General features: G+C 32.1%; 1 protein-coding gene across 1 annotated transcript; it reads right to left on the bottom strand.

Moving 5' to 3' along the window:
- Positions 1-839: 839 nt before the first annotated feature.
- LOC144840181 (uncharacterized) lies at positions 840-8,999 on the bottom strand. The gene is made up of 2 exons (XM_078695913.1): positions 8,503-8,999; positions 840-4,647 (listed from the first exon to the last, which is right to left on the bottom strand). Exons 1-2 carry the CDS (start codon positions 8,891-8,893, stop codon positions 3,794-3,796), a joined length of 1,245 nt encoding a protein of 414 aa, XP_078552039.1. The 5' UTR covers positions 8,894-8,999; the 3' UTR covers positions 840-3,793.
- Positions 9,000-17,089: the final 8,090 nt, after the last annotated feature.

Below are 17,089 nucleotides of genomic sequence, written 5' to 3'. Positions count from 1 at the left end.
GGCAAACATCAAAATAAAAGCTAACAATCAAGATTAATGCTGAGCTATCGGAAACGGCTATAGGTATTACAATAAAACAAATCCTCGTAACAAATAAACATCAACGTTACATTTATATATAATTGGAGATAGCTTAAATGAGTTGCCTTCAGTGCAATCATGTGTTTTGTTAAGTCATATTAATAAACCTTTACCCGGCCATTGCCCTATTGTGGCAGATTTAATATTGTTATTATTAACAATACGAAGTTAAAACCGGGAAATGCTACATTTAAGATTGCGTCCAAGGCTATGGTGTTTGTAAGCCTCATCAACCTGCAGTCGTTAAAGAACATTACACAAAGCAAAAGAAAACAGAAGTATTTCATAGAGTCAAAAATCATGTTCTTCTCAATATAATTATACTGTACGCGCATGCGCTGTATACTTGTGACGTTTCGATTAAAGGTGACGTTGATTTCGTCTTCGCATCATCATAATCCTTATCACAATCGTTACCCAGGAACACTATCATTGACATCGACGCATCACCGTCATTATCATCATCGTCATCATTATCATGAATCATTATTATTCGTCGTTATCTTTAACGTCATCATCACCGTCCTATGTTCTGTTACTATCTTTTTATAAATATCACCGAAATAGTGATAAACCCACGTTGTACACCTTATTTGCATACATTACAATGCTTTTCTCACATAGATCTCTGAAAACAATAAGGCAATTTATTAAATTCAGAGGGTAATCGTCATTTTAAATATCACTCAAAGATGTTAAGAACAAATAAAACTAAATCTTTTCTTGAAACATGTTTATTACTTAAATGATATTGCATGATAACTTACAATTACAGCAAGAGATAGCGCTTACCCTGTTTTTATAATGATATTCATAAGACAAAAAAAAATACATGGAAATACATAATTATAATATATAATGAACTCAGTTCAGAGTGTTGCCTACGTGTTTCAATAGGTCTACTATCAATATTACAATAATAATAATTATATACAAAATATTAAATTGCACATTATTTACACGTACCCTGTTGTAGATACTGTACATTACTTTATTTACATACACTGAAAAAATGATGTACAAATTATTAAAAACGTAAGAGCCGTGATACGCGATTTTACATTAACCAGTAAAATCTGAGTTATATACATTGAAATAACCATAAGTTAAGACCTTCGTGGGAACATTATACATGTAATTAAATAAAGAACACAGAGTGTATCTTCCAATAATTATTCCTAAACATTACGCAAACAGATATTTAAATTATAAAAATTTACATTTTTGTAATTATCGGTACATCGAGAGCCCGCTTCTGTGTAGGGTTTAGCGGATTTTGAAGTTTAATAATATTAATAATAATATTAATAATAAGTCATTATGAAAAGATGCATAAATCAGAAACGCTGATTAACTTTGTGAAATTGAAAGAATTGAAAACGATCTCATCGCGAATTCTTTCATATAAATTAAGTTGAAAAGCGTTTCTTTCATGAAACCTTATGCTGATTGAATTCCTTGTTGAATTTCAAGGATACATAATTCCCAAAAGCATTTTTTTATTTTTTTTTATAATATACTAAATTGTAACAAAAATAGGCCTACTTTATCGCTGTAATCTTCCTTATGTTTTGATTACAAAGTACACCGACTTAAAACAAAAGTGACCACCAATCATATTAGCCTATACGGAATATTAACATTAATCAGTTTACTATAGTGTAAAATAATATTTTATCAAAAAATAAGGGAAGATGCCTCAGAATTTTAAAAAGATCTTATTAAAAATGCATCCTCTATCATAGTTTTCAAAACACTCTTAAAAACCCATCTTTTTTCTTTGTAATTTATTTCTGTTTTTTCTCTCAGCGCTTTGGGACAATCTTTTGATTGTATAAGCGCTATACAACAACAACATTACATTAGAAAGTAAATATATTTAAAATTGCACATAACCTATAAAATAAATGTAACACGTTTTAATCGTCACCACAGTCGTTCTATTGCACATTGTGGAAACATTGTAAATATCATGAACTTAATAATTAATAAATTAAAATGAGTGAAATTTTGGAAATGAATAATTTAAAATTATGACGTTTATAATGTCGCTTGATCCTCGTAATTTGTGACGTAAGTTTTTATAACGTCACTGAATCCCTGTAATTGTCGACGTAAATTTTTACGTCATCGCTTTATCCCCGTATTACATAGAAAAGGGAATTTGTTATTATTAAATACGAGTAAAAGACTATTAAAAGTGATTTGCGAAATGTTTGTATCATTGAAGTTAGGGATTAACGGTAATCCATTCTCATTTATATTTAATCTATTTAATCCACAATCCATGCACATTTTTTCGAAGCGCATCGCCAAGCCCTCTGGCACGTTTCTTGATCGTTGAGCAATCGATTGGTCAAACATGTATAAAAATCAACATAATAATTATAATTACATATAATAATGTATAAAACTTATGTAAAAAATATAAAATCAAAGATTAAATAATCAGAACTCGGACAGAATACCCTTCTAAGCAGTTGCTTAGTTCTCGATTGCGATCACGTGTGAACTATACATATAATTATTGCTGCTAAAACTTTATTGAAAATTGTACACGAATGTGCTGTACTTATTATAATACCTCAAAACAGATCTATCCGAAGGCACTCCTTCCAAGGAGACACTTGAAACGAACGAGGGTGAATATACAACACTACACGGCCAAACCCCATTCCAGGCACCCATAATGGACACTTTGTTGGGCCTAAAAGTGTATTCTTAATGTGCAGTACTCTTTTAGTGGTAATACAATAACGTGCCACATTTTTATTCTAAACAACACTGGCCGGTTTTAAATAAACTGATTATATAATAGGCATGAACACAACTTTTGAGTAGCTCACTGGACCTGTGACATTGAATCGCAATTGAAAAAAAAATGCGTTTTTAATAACCTACATTCCCAAGTGTGCGTTTCATCATTCAGCTAATAAAGCATTGTCTTCACGATAAGAAGATACATAATCAGTTGTAAGAACTCGTATCTCGAACTCTACACAAAGTTGACGAGGTAAGGATTTTGTGTTGAATCCCAGAGGCTTCAGAATTGACCCAGGAGGTTATTTGCGAAAATCTATTAGAGAGACTTTTCCCTCTGTCTACATAATTGGTTAGGAAAATCTGTTTTCCCAGTAGAAATGAAAAGGGAGTTTTTAATTTGGAATCTTAATATGAAAAATGTGATTCTTCCACATAATCTATCATAGAATGTGAAACCTTTGAATCACGATATGATGATTATTATTAAGCATAAAATATCAGACCCTCCATAGTTTATTAAGTATATATTTACAATTAATTTACACACATATTAAGCGTTTAGGCCTATGCACAGAATAAACACATCCGTACACGAATTGGTGTGTGTGGTGTGAGTGCAGTCTTGAGTGAAAAATACTTTTTAATGTAGTATTGTATATCTTATCTATAGAAATTACATCTAAATAACACCTGAAAAAAGGGTGGTTGTCAAAGTCAAATAATAAATCAGAATGAATATTCGAATGATTAAGAAAATTAAACATAATTTGTTTGTTTCTTTACAATACAATCATTAATTATAAAGAAACAATGATTATAATGCTGTGACAATTACGATAGCTTACACAATTTGTTAACACTTTTAATTACAAACTTTTTAAACATCGGTACGGTATCACATACGGCACTTAACACTTCATCGGGTGCCAGTACCGCCGAGGCTGTGGATCTAAGTGAATGTTTGCGGAAACACCGCCGACTGGAACACCATTTGCTGCGCTCCTTGATGGCCTAGCATTTGTTCTGGAAAGTGTCCTGCCCATGTTGATTTCTTTCCTGGTTTAAGACTCATAAATGAATCGGTAACATATTTTGTCGGGAAATTGCAATTAGTGGGAAAGCTTTGATAATTTGCCGGTAAATTCGGAATCGATGACGCCATACGACATGCTGAATTCTCGTCCGTCGGCGCAGACGTGTTGCTGTAGATGCAATGAGAATTAGCACCAAAAATAGGTCGTCTTACTTGAGAAATAGAGTCTGCAGAAGCAGGAATTTGACAAACTCTGTTTGAATTTTGTTGTATTGAGTTGTCCGATACCGGTACGGCGGAATCATACCACGTCTGCCCTGAGTGCGGCTGCCCATGGTAACCATTTTGAATATTATTAGCTACCTTTTCAATGCAATGTTCACTTTCTCTTTGGTAGTCCGGCATTCCTATACAGCAATCAGACCTGCTTACCACGCAGGATTTATAAGAGTTTTCTAATTTCATTGAACAGTTACTAAGTGCCGTAGCGTCTGTATTCAAATGATCCAAATGTGAACCCGTGTCTCCAGCGTGGATTTTCTGCGACCGTTTCTTGGCCGCCTGTTTTAGCGCGACGCGTTTCTGCTTCATTCTCCTGTTTTGAAACCAAACTTTTACCTGACGTTCTGTTAGCTCCAACATGGCTGCGATTTCAATTCTTCTTGGTCGGCATAGGTATTTGTTGTAATGAAATTCTTTCTCTAGTTCAAGCAATTGGGTGGTGGTAAATGCAGTCCTTGCTCGTCTTGGTGGTTCACCTTTCGTACTCTCTAAAAAAAAGAGAATTCAGTTTGTTTTATATAATACATGGAATTTTGTTATTCTGAAATAAGGTGATCAATCAATCAATACAAAAGTTGAATAAACAATACAAAAACTTTATTTAACTATGAGGGCGCACTACAAAAAATTGTAATAATAATATTAGTTTACCATTTAATTATCTATTACATTCAAATGTAGAAGAAAACAATTTGAAAGTACATGTAAATTATGTTTTCCTAACACTGAGGTGGATCGAATGAGCCTGGTATATTCCAAGATAAAATAATAGCAATAACTATATTAATAATCCATTATTAGAATCAATATAAATAATTATTTTTAGATTTTTAGACTGCTCTTGTGTGCCTTTCTTTCAATTATTCACCGGTTGTTGATTTGTTATGACACCCCAGTTACACATATACCAGGGTAACTTTTTCCTACAGCAGCCCGTACTGTAGTTAGACCTACACCGGGAACAGTGTGTCTAGCCTACGCATTGTAATAGATACAACTTTATTTGCCCGATAATTTTACCCATACGTATTGCGTGCTAAGAATTAAAATTATATTCTCGCAATTTGTCAAGTCTTTATTTAGCTGTTTTTACTTCGATCAGTTATAAACTCATTAATATACTAATTGACGAGCTATTGTCGTGATTAACAATGAACGTCTCAACAACTCTATGGAAAACCAAGACCCGACTACGTGTGCGCTTTTCAAATTTCACCGCATTGTTTTTTTTCCTACGTAATTTTTAAATGTTAAATTCATACGCAAACTTTAAATTACATTACCGATCGGCTTTATCATCTACTGTGAAGGAAAATTAGCATTAAAAAGGAATATGCTTTGCTCATTGAGTGATGGATTGGTAAAAATTGTATAAACAATATCAATATTAACATAAGGATAAAGAAACTTAACAATGCATTGACAAATGATGACAAAACGCACACAAATGATAAATAAACTATACAGTATTTATGCAATTCTACCTAATATTTTGCTACACACATAATGCATTACATTCGCTTTATAAAGTTTTCTGCGACAGTTGAATGATGGACAACGAGTGGTCGAAATGGAATTCATACAATTTTGATCAAAAAGAAATGAACAGAAATATAGCTGACAAAAAATGACATAATACGGATTGCAGGTGGCGATTTGAGTTGATAAAGTGACAGAATTTAGCCGCAGATGAAATAAGTTAGGCGAAGAAAAACATTTACAAATTCAGATTAACCAACGATATAATCAATTGCATTGTTTGTGTAAAGTAAAATTGATTAACAGTTAACAGTAGACAATGAACAATACTATAAAAAAGATTACCTAGATATTAAGTTAATTATAAACAATTAAATTAACATTCAAAATATGTATGTAAATTCAGATTCTCGCCGTTTGTTTAATACCCGTCCCCGCACCCGTCGCAAGTAAGCATGTCGTAGGCCTAGAAAAAGCCTAATGCGTTTCTTTAGATTTGATGAAATACCGTACAACTACCGTTCATTTATAAAGACCAATTATTACAACTGTGAATTTTTACTATTAGGCCTACCGTTAAGTAGTGGTACAATTTAAGTTATGTTTTTGTCACGAAGGTGTTCTGGGTACGGTACATCCTGACTAACATCCTTCACCAACACATACCAATAAAGAAACAATTTTTTTTGTTTTTTTTAAGAAACATGTTACAAAAGAAGAACAAGTTTGTCTTCATAAATTATTCTTGGAGGTTAGAAAAGAGTGAAAGAGATCAACCAAGTTTGAGCAGATTCTTGAAAATGATTAAATATATCAATGTATCCTGTCGCTTTATTTGGAGTTACACTCGTTTCAATTCAAGTTTGGACCTAATACTATAAATTTAGGTAAGTCTAGAAATTATTATTAACTTATTTATTTTATATTAAATATTTAATTTTACGTTACAAATGACCATTCTAATAAACGAAACGAGCTGAAATGTTACTGGATTTTTAAGAGAAATATTTATCTTAATATTTTTTTTACAAACATATTGAAAATGCAAAAACAACGCGATTATAACGCTACAGGCCTAAGCGGTATATTGCTTTTACTGCTTCCACCACTCGAAGACTCTATTAACACTTTTGTCAACTATGATCTAACCGACTCGGGATAGAATTTCTCTTTCCGTTTTAATTTTATCTCTTGAGACACACAATGCACTTCTATCAATACGTCACATATCAGTCGTTTTTTGAAAATGATTATATAATATAATATTTAATTTGATATTATATTTTTATCGTCTTTTCAAAAGATAAAACAACGTTCTATGCTTTCAATTCAACGAATATTGTAAGACTATTGAATGAATTATTATATAAGTTTAGGAAAAACTGATTAATCAGAATTTTAATTGCACATATAACTAATATGCCATTTTGTTACTTAGCCTAACATATTATAAACACGATAGAAAGATAACGCGAATATTAACAATAAATTAAATTACCATGTAAACAACAGGAAATATAAATATTTTCTATTTCGTTTACTAAATTTCTATGGTAATATAGTACTATATAACGTTGTATACAAATGAGTTCAGTCAAGTCCTATTGGAAATATATGGCCTGGAACATGTACACCAAAGACAGTGGCGATATTCAACCATATATAATAACCAATAATAATATCAAGTAGGCATAGTCTTTGAACATACTTGAATAAGTCAATGTTAAATGTGAAACAAAGCAGAGCAAAACAAAATAATTACTTTTATTACGAAGGACTATAATTTCAAGTTGCTGTTTTTGACATAACTTCTCAACTTGTTTGATACCCAAATTCGTTATACAAAAATAAACTTTTTAAACTTTTTCAAAATAAAGTCGCAATACAAACTACTTTATACTATTTGCTATACGATCGTATCATTTTAATAATAAAGAACCTATAACCATAGTGTAAAATCATCTTTACAACTTATGACAATAAGTTGGCAGTTGAGTCGCACAAACAATGATTATAAACGACAAGATGATGAACCAATTAGTGTGTAAGTAACAATTTTGAAAAATGTTTATGTAAAAGTCAGTGTTTATCGCGGTTATTCTGTCCTACCAAAAAAAAAACCATTTGGTCACCAAACAGAAAATTTAAAATGTAGGAACTTAAGTCGCGATTATCGTAATATACTAAGTACTTATATAAATTACTATACAATGGTTAAATTTATGCATAACGTATTATATAACACCGATACCATGATATATTATTCGCAACTCACAATCTACATGATAAGATACTTTTCATTAGAACTATTCTAAAATATATTTATTTTATCATCACGTTTTTAGATTAGTAAATAATAGAAAAGGAAAAAATCGAACCCAAACATTAATTTGTTTGTTGGTTTACCATTGAGGAATTATCTAATAATTGTTTTTACGATGTACAGTAATAATAATATATAGATTTACATATAGCGCAAATAAAAATGATGTCTCTATGTGGGAACACATGTTAGGCCTACGTCGTTCTAAAACTTTGATAAGAAAATATTTGTGTTGTAAATCATACATTGCTGAACAATTTAGGTGCAAAAATTATCTGTCAAACAATTGCACACTTTTGATAGATTTGCATAGATTTCTTTTGTCAACATTTTGATGATACGCTGATGCATATTAACATTATTACAAATTAAGAAAAAAAGTGTTATTAATGCACAACAATACAATAATGATTTCAAAAATACATTACGGTTTTAGTAATTCAATAACAAATCTATCTCAGTTATCTTAAAAGCATTTTCGATTTTTAAACAATTTCATTAATTATCAATACGTCAAGTTGTCAAAATAAGAATAGCCTACCTTTGCTCCCGTTGTTTGTCTGGTTCAATTGTGTTTGTATAGGCCCTAGGGTTTCTTTTGCCCATGGATATTCCGGTAGCTTCACGGATGCAATCGGCTTGTTACGCTCATCCGGCGAAACTTCTGCGACTTTGGTGCAAGTCCTGGGTAGGCCAGCGAACCCGAGGGAGCAGGAGAAAGTTGTTGGGTCCACGGGTGTGTAGTCTGTTGTCGGAGATGGTGTAGAGTGAGAGGCTAGACTGGTTGCCACACATTCATTATTAACGTACCTACTTGAAGACATGATTGATTGATTTGAAGCCTGAGTGTTGATAACATCTCCTGCAGATGGTTCCCCGCTACCGCCTCCTCCTCCACCGTCACTACAATCGCCAAGTAACGCGCAAGACATGCTTAGATTTTTTTCAGTACCTTTTCAAGACCTGTGTTTATGTTTGAAAATGATTAGATAGATCAGGCTAGATTAAATCTTCCGTTTTAGGAATTTCTCCTCTAATATATTTATACAACGATGCTTAGAAAGATGTTGTTGGGCATTGATGATCTGAGAGTTTTAGATTATTGGACCGAATTAACCGTGAAAGTCTTCACGTGACCGCGGTAAGCCAATCAAGTACGATAAGAAGTTACATTTGCATAATAAGTGAGCGACTTCTTGCATAGCACGTAGGAATATACAATCATTGGTCTTCAGTTTTAAATGGTAGTAGGAGAATTGATTAATTAAGATTGTCACCGATTTCGTAAAATAATTTGTTTAACCGCAAGTTTCATCCACAATGAATTTAAGAAAAAAGTATTTCTGAAATTCCAAAATGGTGTAGTAGAAAAAATAATTGATTTTAATGAATGTAGTTTAATTTAACAAGCAGAATATGATGTGCCCATATGCCTACCATATAAAGCTAATAAAATGTACCTTTCAAATACATTATTATTAAGTTTGAAATTCAAATTCTTATTTTTTGAACCTATAGGCCTAGTATGATTGAAAATATTTTTAATTTGAAGAATGGATATCTCATTATATATATAGTTATTCTAATTATAAATATATTTGGTTAAAGTTGTTTACTTTTTCTTGAACAAAAATAACGTACTTTTCAAAATGGATGTAATGTTTTTTAAGAATTTGATGAATGTATATAATGGTTATTTAAGTTACTATACCACAACAAAACTTGTATTTAACGATTTATTAAATAGCATACATTGATCATGATTGCAATTGTAGCACCAACTACAAAACAATTACACTCCATGTTCTGTCATTTGTAGGACAATACGATGACACTGTCAGTTCTTTGCAATTCTTGATACTTTGCTGACCCCGACCAATATTCATCCACCACCATCATTAACCTCACCACCGCCTCCTTCAAGTATCAATGTACTCTGCATTTGACCAAAGAAACTGTTCTTCAATTTGCATTCAAAACACAGTATCGGAAGTACAGGGTTAAAAGGTCAAACTGGGCGACGCGATTTCACAGCATGGAGCAACGCCCCCTCCAAACTAGAAAGTCAATTACTCTATCCCCCTAAAGTATTAGCAGATCCCCTCTATGATTTTGACTTTCTAATTTGATGCGGGTGCCCTACTCCATGGGTCACAATGGCGCCACCCATAGCTCTATTCTATCCCACAATGCCTTTTGAAATTGTTACGCGTTTCGGACGAACAGGAGATTCTTGTGATATAAGTTCTTTGATTTGACTGTAATACAACATAGAACATTATAAACTACAGTACTGGTACACTCCAACGTCTAGGGAATGCAAATACATTCTGCTCAATATTTTTGTAAGCATTATAAAAATCGTGTTGTGAATGGTTTAAGCTAAACTGATTTGTTTAATTCATGCGGGAATAATTGTCTCTTTCCCTGGGCGACCATTACCAAAACAAAAGTTAGGCTCAGATTTGCATGAAGGGGGCTAGATTCGTCGGGAATTGTTTACATTAACCTTGATCATTTGAATTGGAAGCAAGAAAAAATACTTGTAATATGTCGTTATTTGGAATTATTTATCAAGGTTGTTAGAATAAATCACCATTCTACTTAACTGATAATCAAACTAATTTGTTTCAATTAGTAATGATAATGATTTTCACAGAGCGTTGCATTGTTTCCCTGCTTTAACGTTCTGCAATAACTCGAGAATTGATACATCAATTTGTCTCTATTGAATTTCTCTGATTACTTAATCTAATTGTTAATTTTTATGTGGAATATTTGGGTTTTTGTAAAGCGGCTTATCGACAATTATTATCATAAATTTAAATCATTAATATACAAAATCAATTATCAATATTAGTTATATATGTTTTCTAATGGAATAATTATATAAATGTTTACTTTAGAAAAAAAATATCATGAGATGATGTTCTATTTTGGAAGATTTATTGCTGGAATCTGACAATATTAATTTATTCAGATGGCAGTAAACTTTCTTAAACTTTTTAATCGATTTATCAATCATTTGATTAGGGATTGTATTATGTTCGTTGAATAATATAGGTAACAGTTGTAAGTTATCTCTGTACTTGCCCAGTCATCGGTTTGTAAAACGCCCGAGAAGTTTACTATTTTTTATTTTGCATGATCAAGTTGCACTTAAATACGACGAGGGCATTGAATGTCGTGCAGCGGCAAAACGATCGCCAAATATGATCATATGAAATTTCATTTTAATCCAATCTCTTAATTAATATGAATTTTCACGTTTTACTTGAACAAAGAGACAATATCGTGCATGTCTAGTAAAACAAATTTGTGATTAACCTTTTCAGTTTGCCATACAGCATTTTGAACAAGGTTCTATCCTTAGGGTACTCAGTTGGACATGTTCATTTAGTACCTCTGTTACTTCTAAGATATTCATTGATTTTAGCCCTTTAAATGTCTCTTTTTCTGTAGGCTAGGGTCACTCAAATATATATTCATGATATACAAGTAAGGTATCACTTAATGAGTACCTGATTATCGGCAAGTCATATACATTTCAGATAGTGAATGGATTGAAGAGATGTGTGTATTGAAATGTTTAATGTTTGCCGTCTTTATTGCAATATTTTTATAATGAGATGTACAAAATGTGTAGTAACATTTGATATTGTACGTAACAGTGCATTTCCACAAGGTGTACCGCATATTTTTCTTTCTTAAGATTTGTAATTGCTAGATTAAACAACTGTATTGATACATATTATATTGTGGTGACGTCAACACCGTTTAAAAGTACAGCTTTCATCATACGTGCCCATTGTGTTATTTATACAATGTGTGACTTTCAACAGGGTGATTGGTACAATAAAGTTAAGCTTATTGTGAATTTATATATCCTATATAAATACAATGCTATAATCGTCTTATTTTCAGAGCGAATCAATTATCTTTGTCCCTATTTTCTAATATTTTTCTCTCGCAATATCTGCCTCTCTTCTTTCATCGCATTGATCTTCTGGTTGGTTCTCAATTTTAACGCCCCATTTGCTCTCTCTCTCGCCTCTTCTGTCTGTCATGCTTCTTCCTTACTCTTAAGGTTGTCCATATCTGTATTCAACATTCGTCCAAGATGAATTCAAACGAAAGCCGATTTATGACTAACTTTGCCAAAGAGAGGCCTCTCTCTGGTGCGTTGCATTGCTTTTATGGTTATCGCAAAGGTTGCCGTTTCATCATATTTATAATTACAAGGAATAGCAAATGACACTTACATTCGTGTCTAAAATTATGTTTACAGAAATCTTCCAGCGGTTTCTGCTCACTTCATAGTCTAGGGAGATCCTTCTCTTTTTGCAACATAGTAGACAATTTCTCCGTAGAGTTCAACTGCTGGCAGTATTGTAAGCCTTTAGGCATTGCTCAGGCTTTTGGCGCCTCGGTAACTATTAGCATTTCTTTACGTAGTGCCGCAAATGCCGCGGGTGTTGCCGCGTCCATTGTAGCCGAAACGAATAAGGGCAGCGCACTACAGACAATATTTCGCACTGCCGAAATTGTTACGTCGTATCACGCAATAGACAACCGGAGCGTGACGCTGTAGTTTTTGTTCAGGGAAATTGCTAAAATAAACCAATTTAGGTTAGAAATTAGAATTTATTGTTGAACAATAACAATTTGGAACGATTAGCTGTTGTATTTACATGAAGTAAATGTTTTATGTCCCTTACCGTCTCTTTAGTACTAATCATCACTCTGTGAATGCGGTTCACGGAAGCGGTTGTCGATATGTCACGAACTGTACTTGCTTCATTTTCGCTGACACCTGATTCAAAATTAGAAGTTTAGGCCGGCAAAAAATCAATTTGTATAATGAAAGTCGTCGTCTGATTTTGTTTAAAATATTTTATCGTATTCGAAATGCAACAATCTAACCAATTTTTTTTAAACCAGCCACCCACTCCCACCCCATAAATAACATGACAGTTCCAGGCTACAAAACGCGAGGCCTGTAAACTTGCACATTATTGGCCTAATTTAAATGTAGTTTATTCTACCGTCCTAAGTAAATATTTTGTTTAATTAATTTTTAACAGTGATAACAAATATACGTTATATCAGGGAAGAGTGACTACCCATTATATTTCCTCGTGGTTACATCATATCATAACATACAACTTGTGTAGGTAGGCCTATACAAGTGAACTTCTATCAACTAAAGAATCTAATGGAAAAAGAATACATAAAGTATATCAATTGAATAATTATAAGACTTTGTCATCATTTTTAATGTGAATCCAATAATTGTCTCTTTATATTTAATTCAAATAATAAATATGTATACAGACGAGTTAGAATTGATTTGCAGCGATATACGAGACCCATATATCGTGACTTGATCACAGACGGTCGCGTGTATTGAATTAGGAAAACAATAAAACCAAATTGTTAACATTCAGACAAACAATTTTGGAGTATATCATTTAAGATAATATTAATAAATGTATACATATCCTACAGACATTTAAAAACGATTTATTTGTTATATCAACATAATAAGTCACGCACGTGTTATTCTTAAATAATATTTACTTGTTTAAATGATGGGTTATGTAGGCGTAGGCCCAGTTTTATGTTAACAGATGGGTGCCTAGACTCCAGGACGTCCGCCTCAAATCCCTGGGTTCCTTCAGGCATATTCATGTGAATTATAATGTTAATATGTCGATGCGTAGAGTAATTGACATAACTAATGAAAAAATGCAATACGTTAGAAATAATAATATTATTATTATTTCTTATATAGGCATATTTAGGCTATGTTTATTAATATAGAGTCATTTTTAATTGTGGACTCAATTTGTCGGCTTTAAAACGACTAAAGCATGATGTTGTCGCTTTAAAATAATGCTGTATAACTGTAAACAGTTAAATATGTCATAGAGTCCTCTTCTGTTTTCCAAGCCCCTGTAAACAGAGCGTGAACCTGATACGCCCTCACAGTTATTAGGTCTATTTGGCCTATTACACCTATTAGACGGACATCGCTTCATACCCCTCCCCCATCCCGACGACTATCAGTCGAAAATCCTTGATGGTATTAACAAACCGTATTAACGCACCTCCGCCTTCAGATTATGATTGGATTACTGCACGAGAAAATGGGGTTCGAGCAGGTAAGAATGAACCCCATGGTTTAAGTATAGCTTTACCATCACATTTTGGTTGTAGTGACCACATTGATAATAGTGTGATAACATGATTTATACCACGTTCACAAGTTGTGTCGCTCTCGAGCGGCTCGAGATCCGTTGATCAACTCGCGTACGGTTCATCATGTGACATTTTCCATACGAAAATATGTCGTCGTTGTAAATATTAGGGGTTTTAGAATGTTTTGCTTTTTTTTCGATACAATTCAATATTATTCATTTATTTAAAAAGTAATTTGATAACTTAACTCATTTGACTTGTAAATAAACTATAAAGAGAAAATTAAAAAATATTAACCATAATTATTATAATAAGTTAAATATTTAAGTTATATAGCTTTTAGTTTTAACAAACACTAATTATTCATTTAATGAACCATTAATTATGTAGGACGAATAAAAATATGACATTTCGAAAAAATTAGCAAAAATATATTTTTTAGCTAATTGTTTATGACATCGATTATAGATTTTCCTGAGGCTTTGTAAAATAACTATTCCACTATTACAACAATTAATTTAGATTTTTTTTTTTACTTTTTAGGTCTAAATGATATAGATAATTTAAACAGCGAAGTACTATAATCAACTCATGCATCTATTATTTCAAATTTTTGTTTATAGTCAGCGGGACGAGAATAAGGGGACGATTTTGACACTGAGGTACGCAGAGTAACAATTTCAGTCCCAACAGTTTTTACTTATTTAAGGCCCGTTCATAAAGGTCGAAATTGATATTTTTCCAGAGAAAACTAAAGTTTTCATTGTTGAACTTAGAATAATTATTAAAATAATATTTTTTTTAATGTAATCAAATGACGTCATGATCAGTAAGAACAATAACATCGTTACGATAAAACGTTATGGGATGAAAACTTTCTAATTTATTTTGTTTTCTGTGGAAAATGTATATGTTATACTATTTTAACTTCGTTGGTTATCGACCGTAGTATAACACGAGCTTTTATGCATATACACTTTAATTTATACATAAATGTGTTAAAAAGTATTGGCCTATACATATTATTATGTGGTACCCATTTATTTCTACGATGACATTTATGTGATAAATGAGTTTGATGGTGACTTGTTATGTCAAATAGTGGTACTTATCCTTCTGATTACATCCCACCCCATTTACAGGTTAACATCAAATCTTCATTATGCCTTCAAGTAAAGATAATCGCCAAAAACGTTGCTAAACTTTACATAAATTCCACATTCTATCTCATCAATAGCTGTTTCAAAAGGACAATGTTTATTTTTCAATACATGTTATTTAGTTATCTTTGCCTCTATAAGTTATGAACCTGTCGATATGGTTTTGATGCAAATTGACACCAATTCGCTTCCTAGGTGAATTGTATATGAAAGGTTAGACGCATTCTCTATTCAAAATATTGATTTATCCATAAGCTGAGGTCTGTTGGTGATTCGTCTTATGTACCATATATATCATGTTCTTCATTCATTCTACCGATGATGTGTCGCCAACTTCTCATTTACTCAAACTCGACTGACGGAGAACCAGCTGTGTTCGTGCGTTTCTTCTTTTACTATCTGTTATTGCTTCCGAAAGTTTTTAAAATTCGTTCAATAAAATGCAACTGTACTATTCTCATATCTGCTCATCTCCGTGTGTAATTTCCACGTTGCGTTGATGAGAAAGGAATTCGAAAAAAAAAATACGTTGGTGCGTTGACCGAGAATCGTTCGGCGCCGAGGAGGGAGGGACGACACGTTATTATGACGTAATAGCCTATTAAGATCGAGTTATTAGTATAGGTCCAACTAATTTGCTCTACATTAGTACCTAGTGTTTTCAATAGTATATAGATATTAAATTAATGGTAAACGGAAGTACTTATTGTTAACTCTTTTTCTCGTTAATGGTAACGCATTTACTCGTTAAGGAAAGACACCGAAGAGTCTATTAATGAGGCCACTGTATTTGTTATATTCTTGTTTATATCGACCAAAGGTGGATTATGAAATACACCATTGGCCTATTTTCTGTTTACCTCCTAAATCACGTCAATACACTCGCAAATATACTGAAGACGAAACTAAATGAAAATACAATATGTCTCTAAATGTATAATTTCGAATTAGTCATATTTTCCTTATATTGATTTTATTGTAAGAAGAAAGCTTGTTGTTGAATTACTGACAAATTATTACGTAATACCAAAAATTACCCAACTAAATTTGTTGACGAAACTAAATAAATTGTATAAATTTGATTTTTAAAAAGTCGGTCCTTCTCGACAAAAAAATGCAATCCCTGCAGTGTTTTAATAATATTAAGAATCTAATGTGGTTGATTGGCTTTCATTGCGAATAATATAACTATTTAAAATATAATTTGGTTGGTTTAGGCCTACAATTTATTTATTATCATACATAGAATTCGTAAAAAGAAGCTAAATTGTATTTTTTTAAAGATACAATGAAAAAAAAAACTGTACAAATTAAATTTAACTTTATTTTAATCTTGTAGATATTAATTGTTATATTGAACATATAAATTAGGCATATCTCTTGAAAATATAATGCAATAATATTAGATTAGATTATTTTCATTTCTTATGTTTACTCTCTTGAATAATAAATGTATCATGTCTCTAAAATCCATTTGTAACGATTCGTGAAGAACTCTCTTCAATGCATAGAGAGAACCTTATTTCCCATACAATGTTTAAGCTAGGCATAATATTCTCTGGCTAACACTAGTGCAACAATTATTGAATACAGACCTACACCGTGGTTCATATAAGTTTTATATTACATTTTACTTTTATTTTGGAAACGAACGTCAATAGTTACAATGTCAATTGGCATAAATAAGTTGAAATAAAAAAGGCAGACACAAATAAAAACCACCGGTATCAGATCATCTCAGGATCTCCATCATTTTGTTATGGAGCC

Source organism: Antedon bifida, chromosome 1, assembly GCF_963402885.1.
Source record: "Antedon bifida chromosome 1, ecAntBifi1.1, whole genome shotgun sequence".
NCBI classification, from domain to species: Eukaryota; Metazoa; Echinodermata; class Crinoidea; order Comatulida; family Antedonidae; genus Antedon; species Antedon bifida.
Note: the sequence above shows the minus strand (reverse complement) of the source record. Positions and strands in the feature narration are given on the sequence as shown.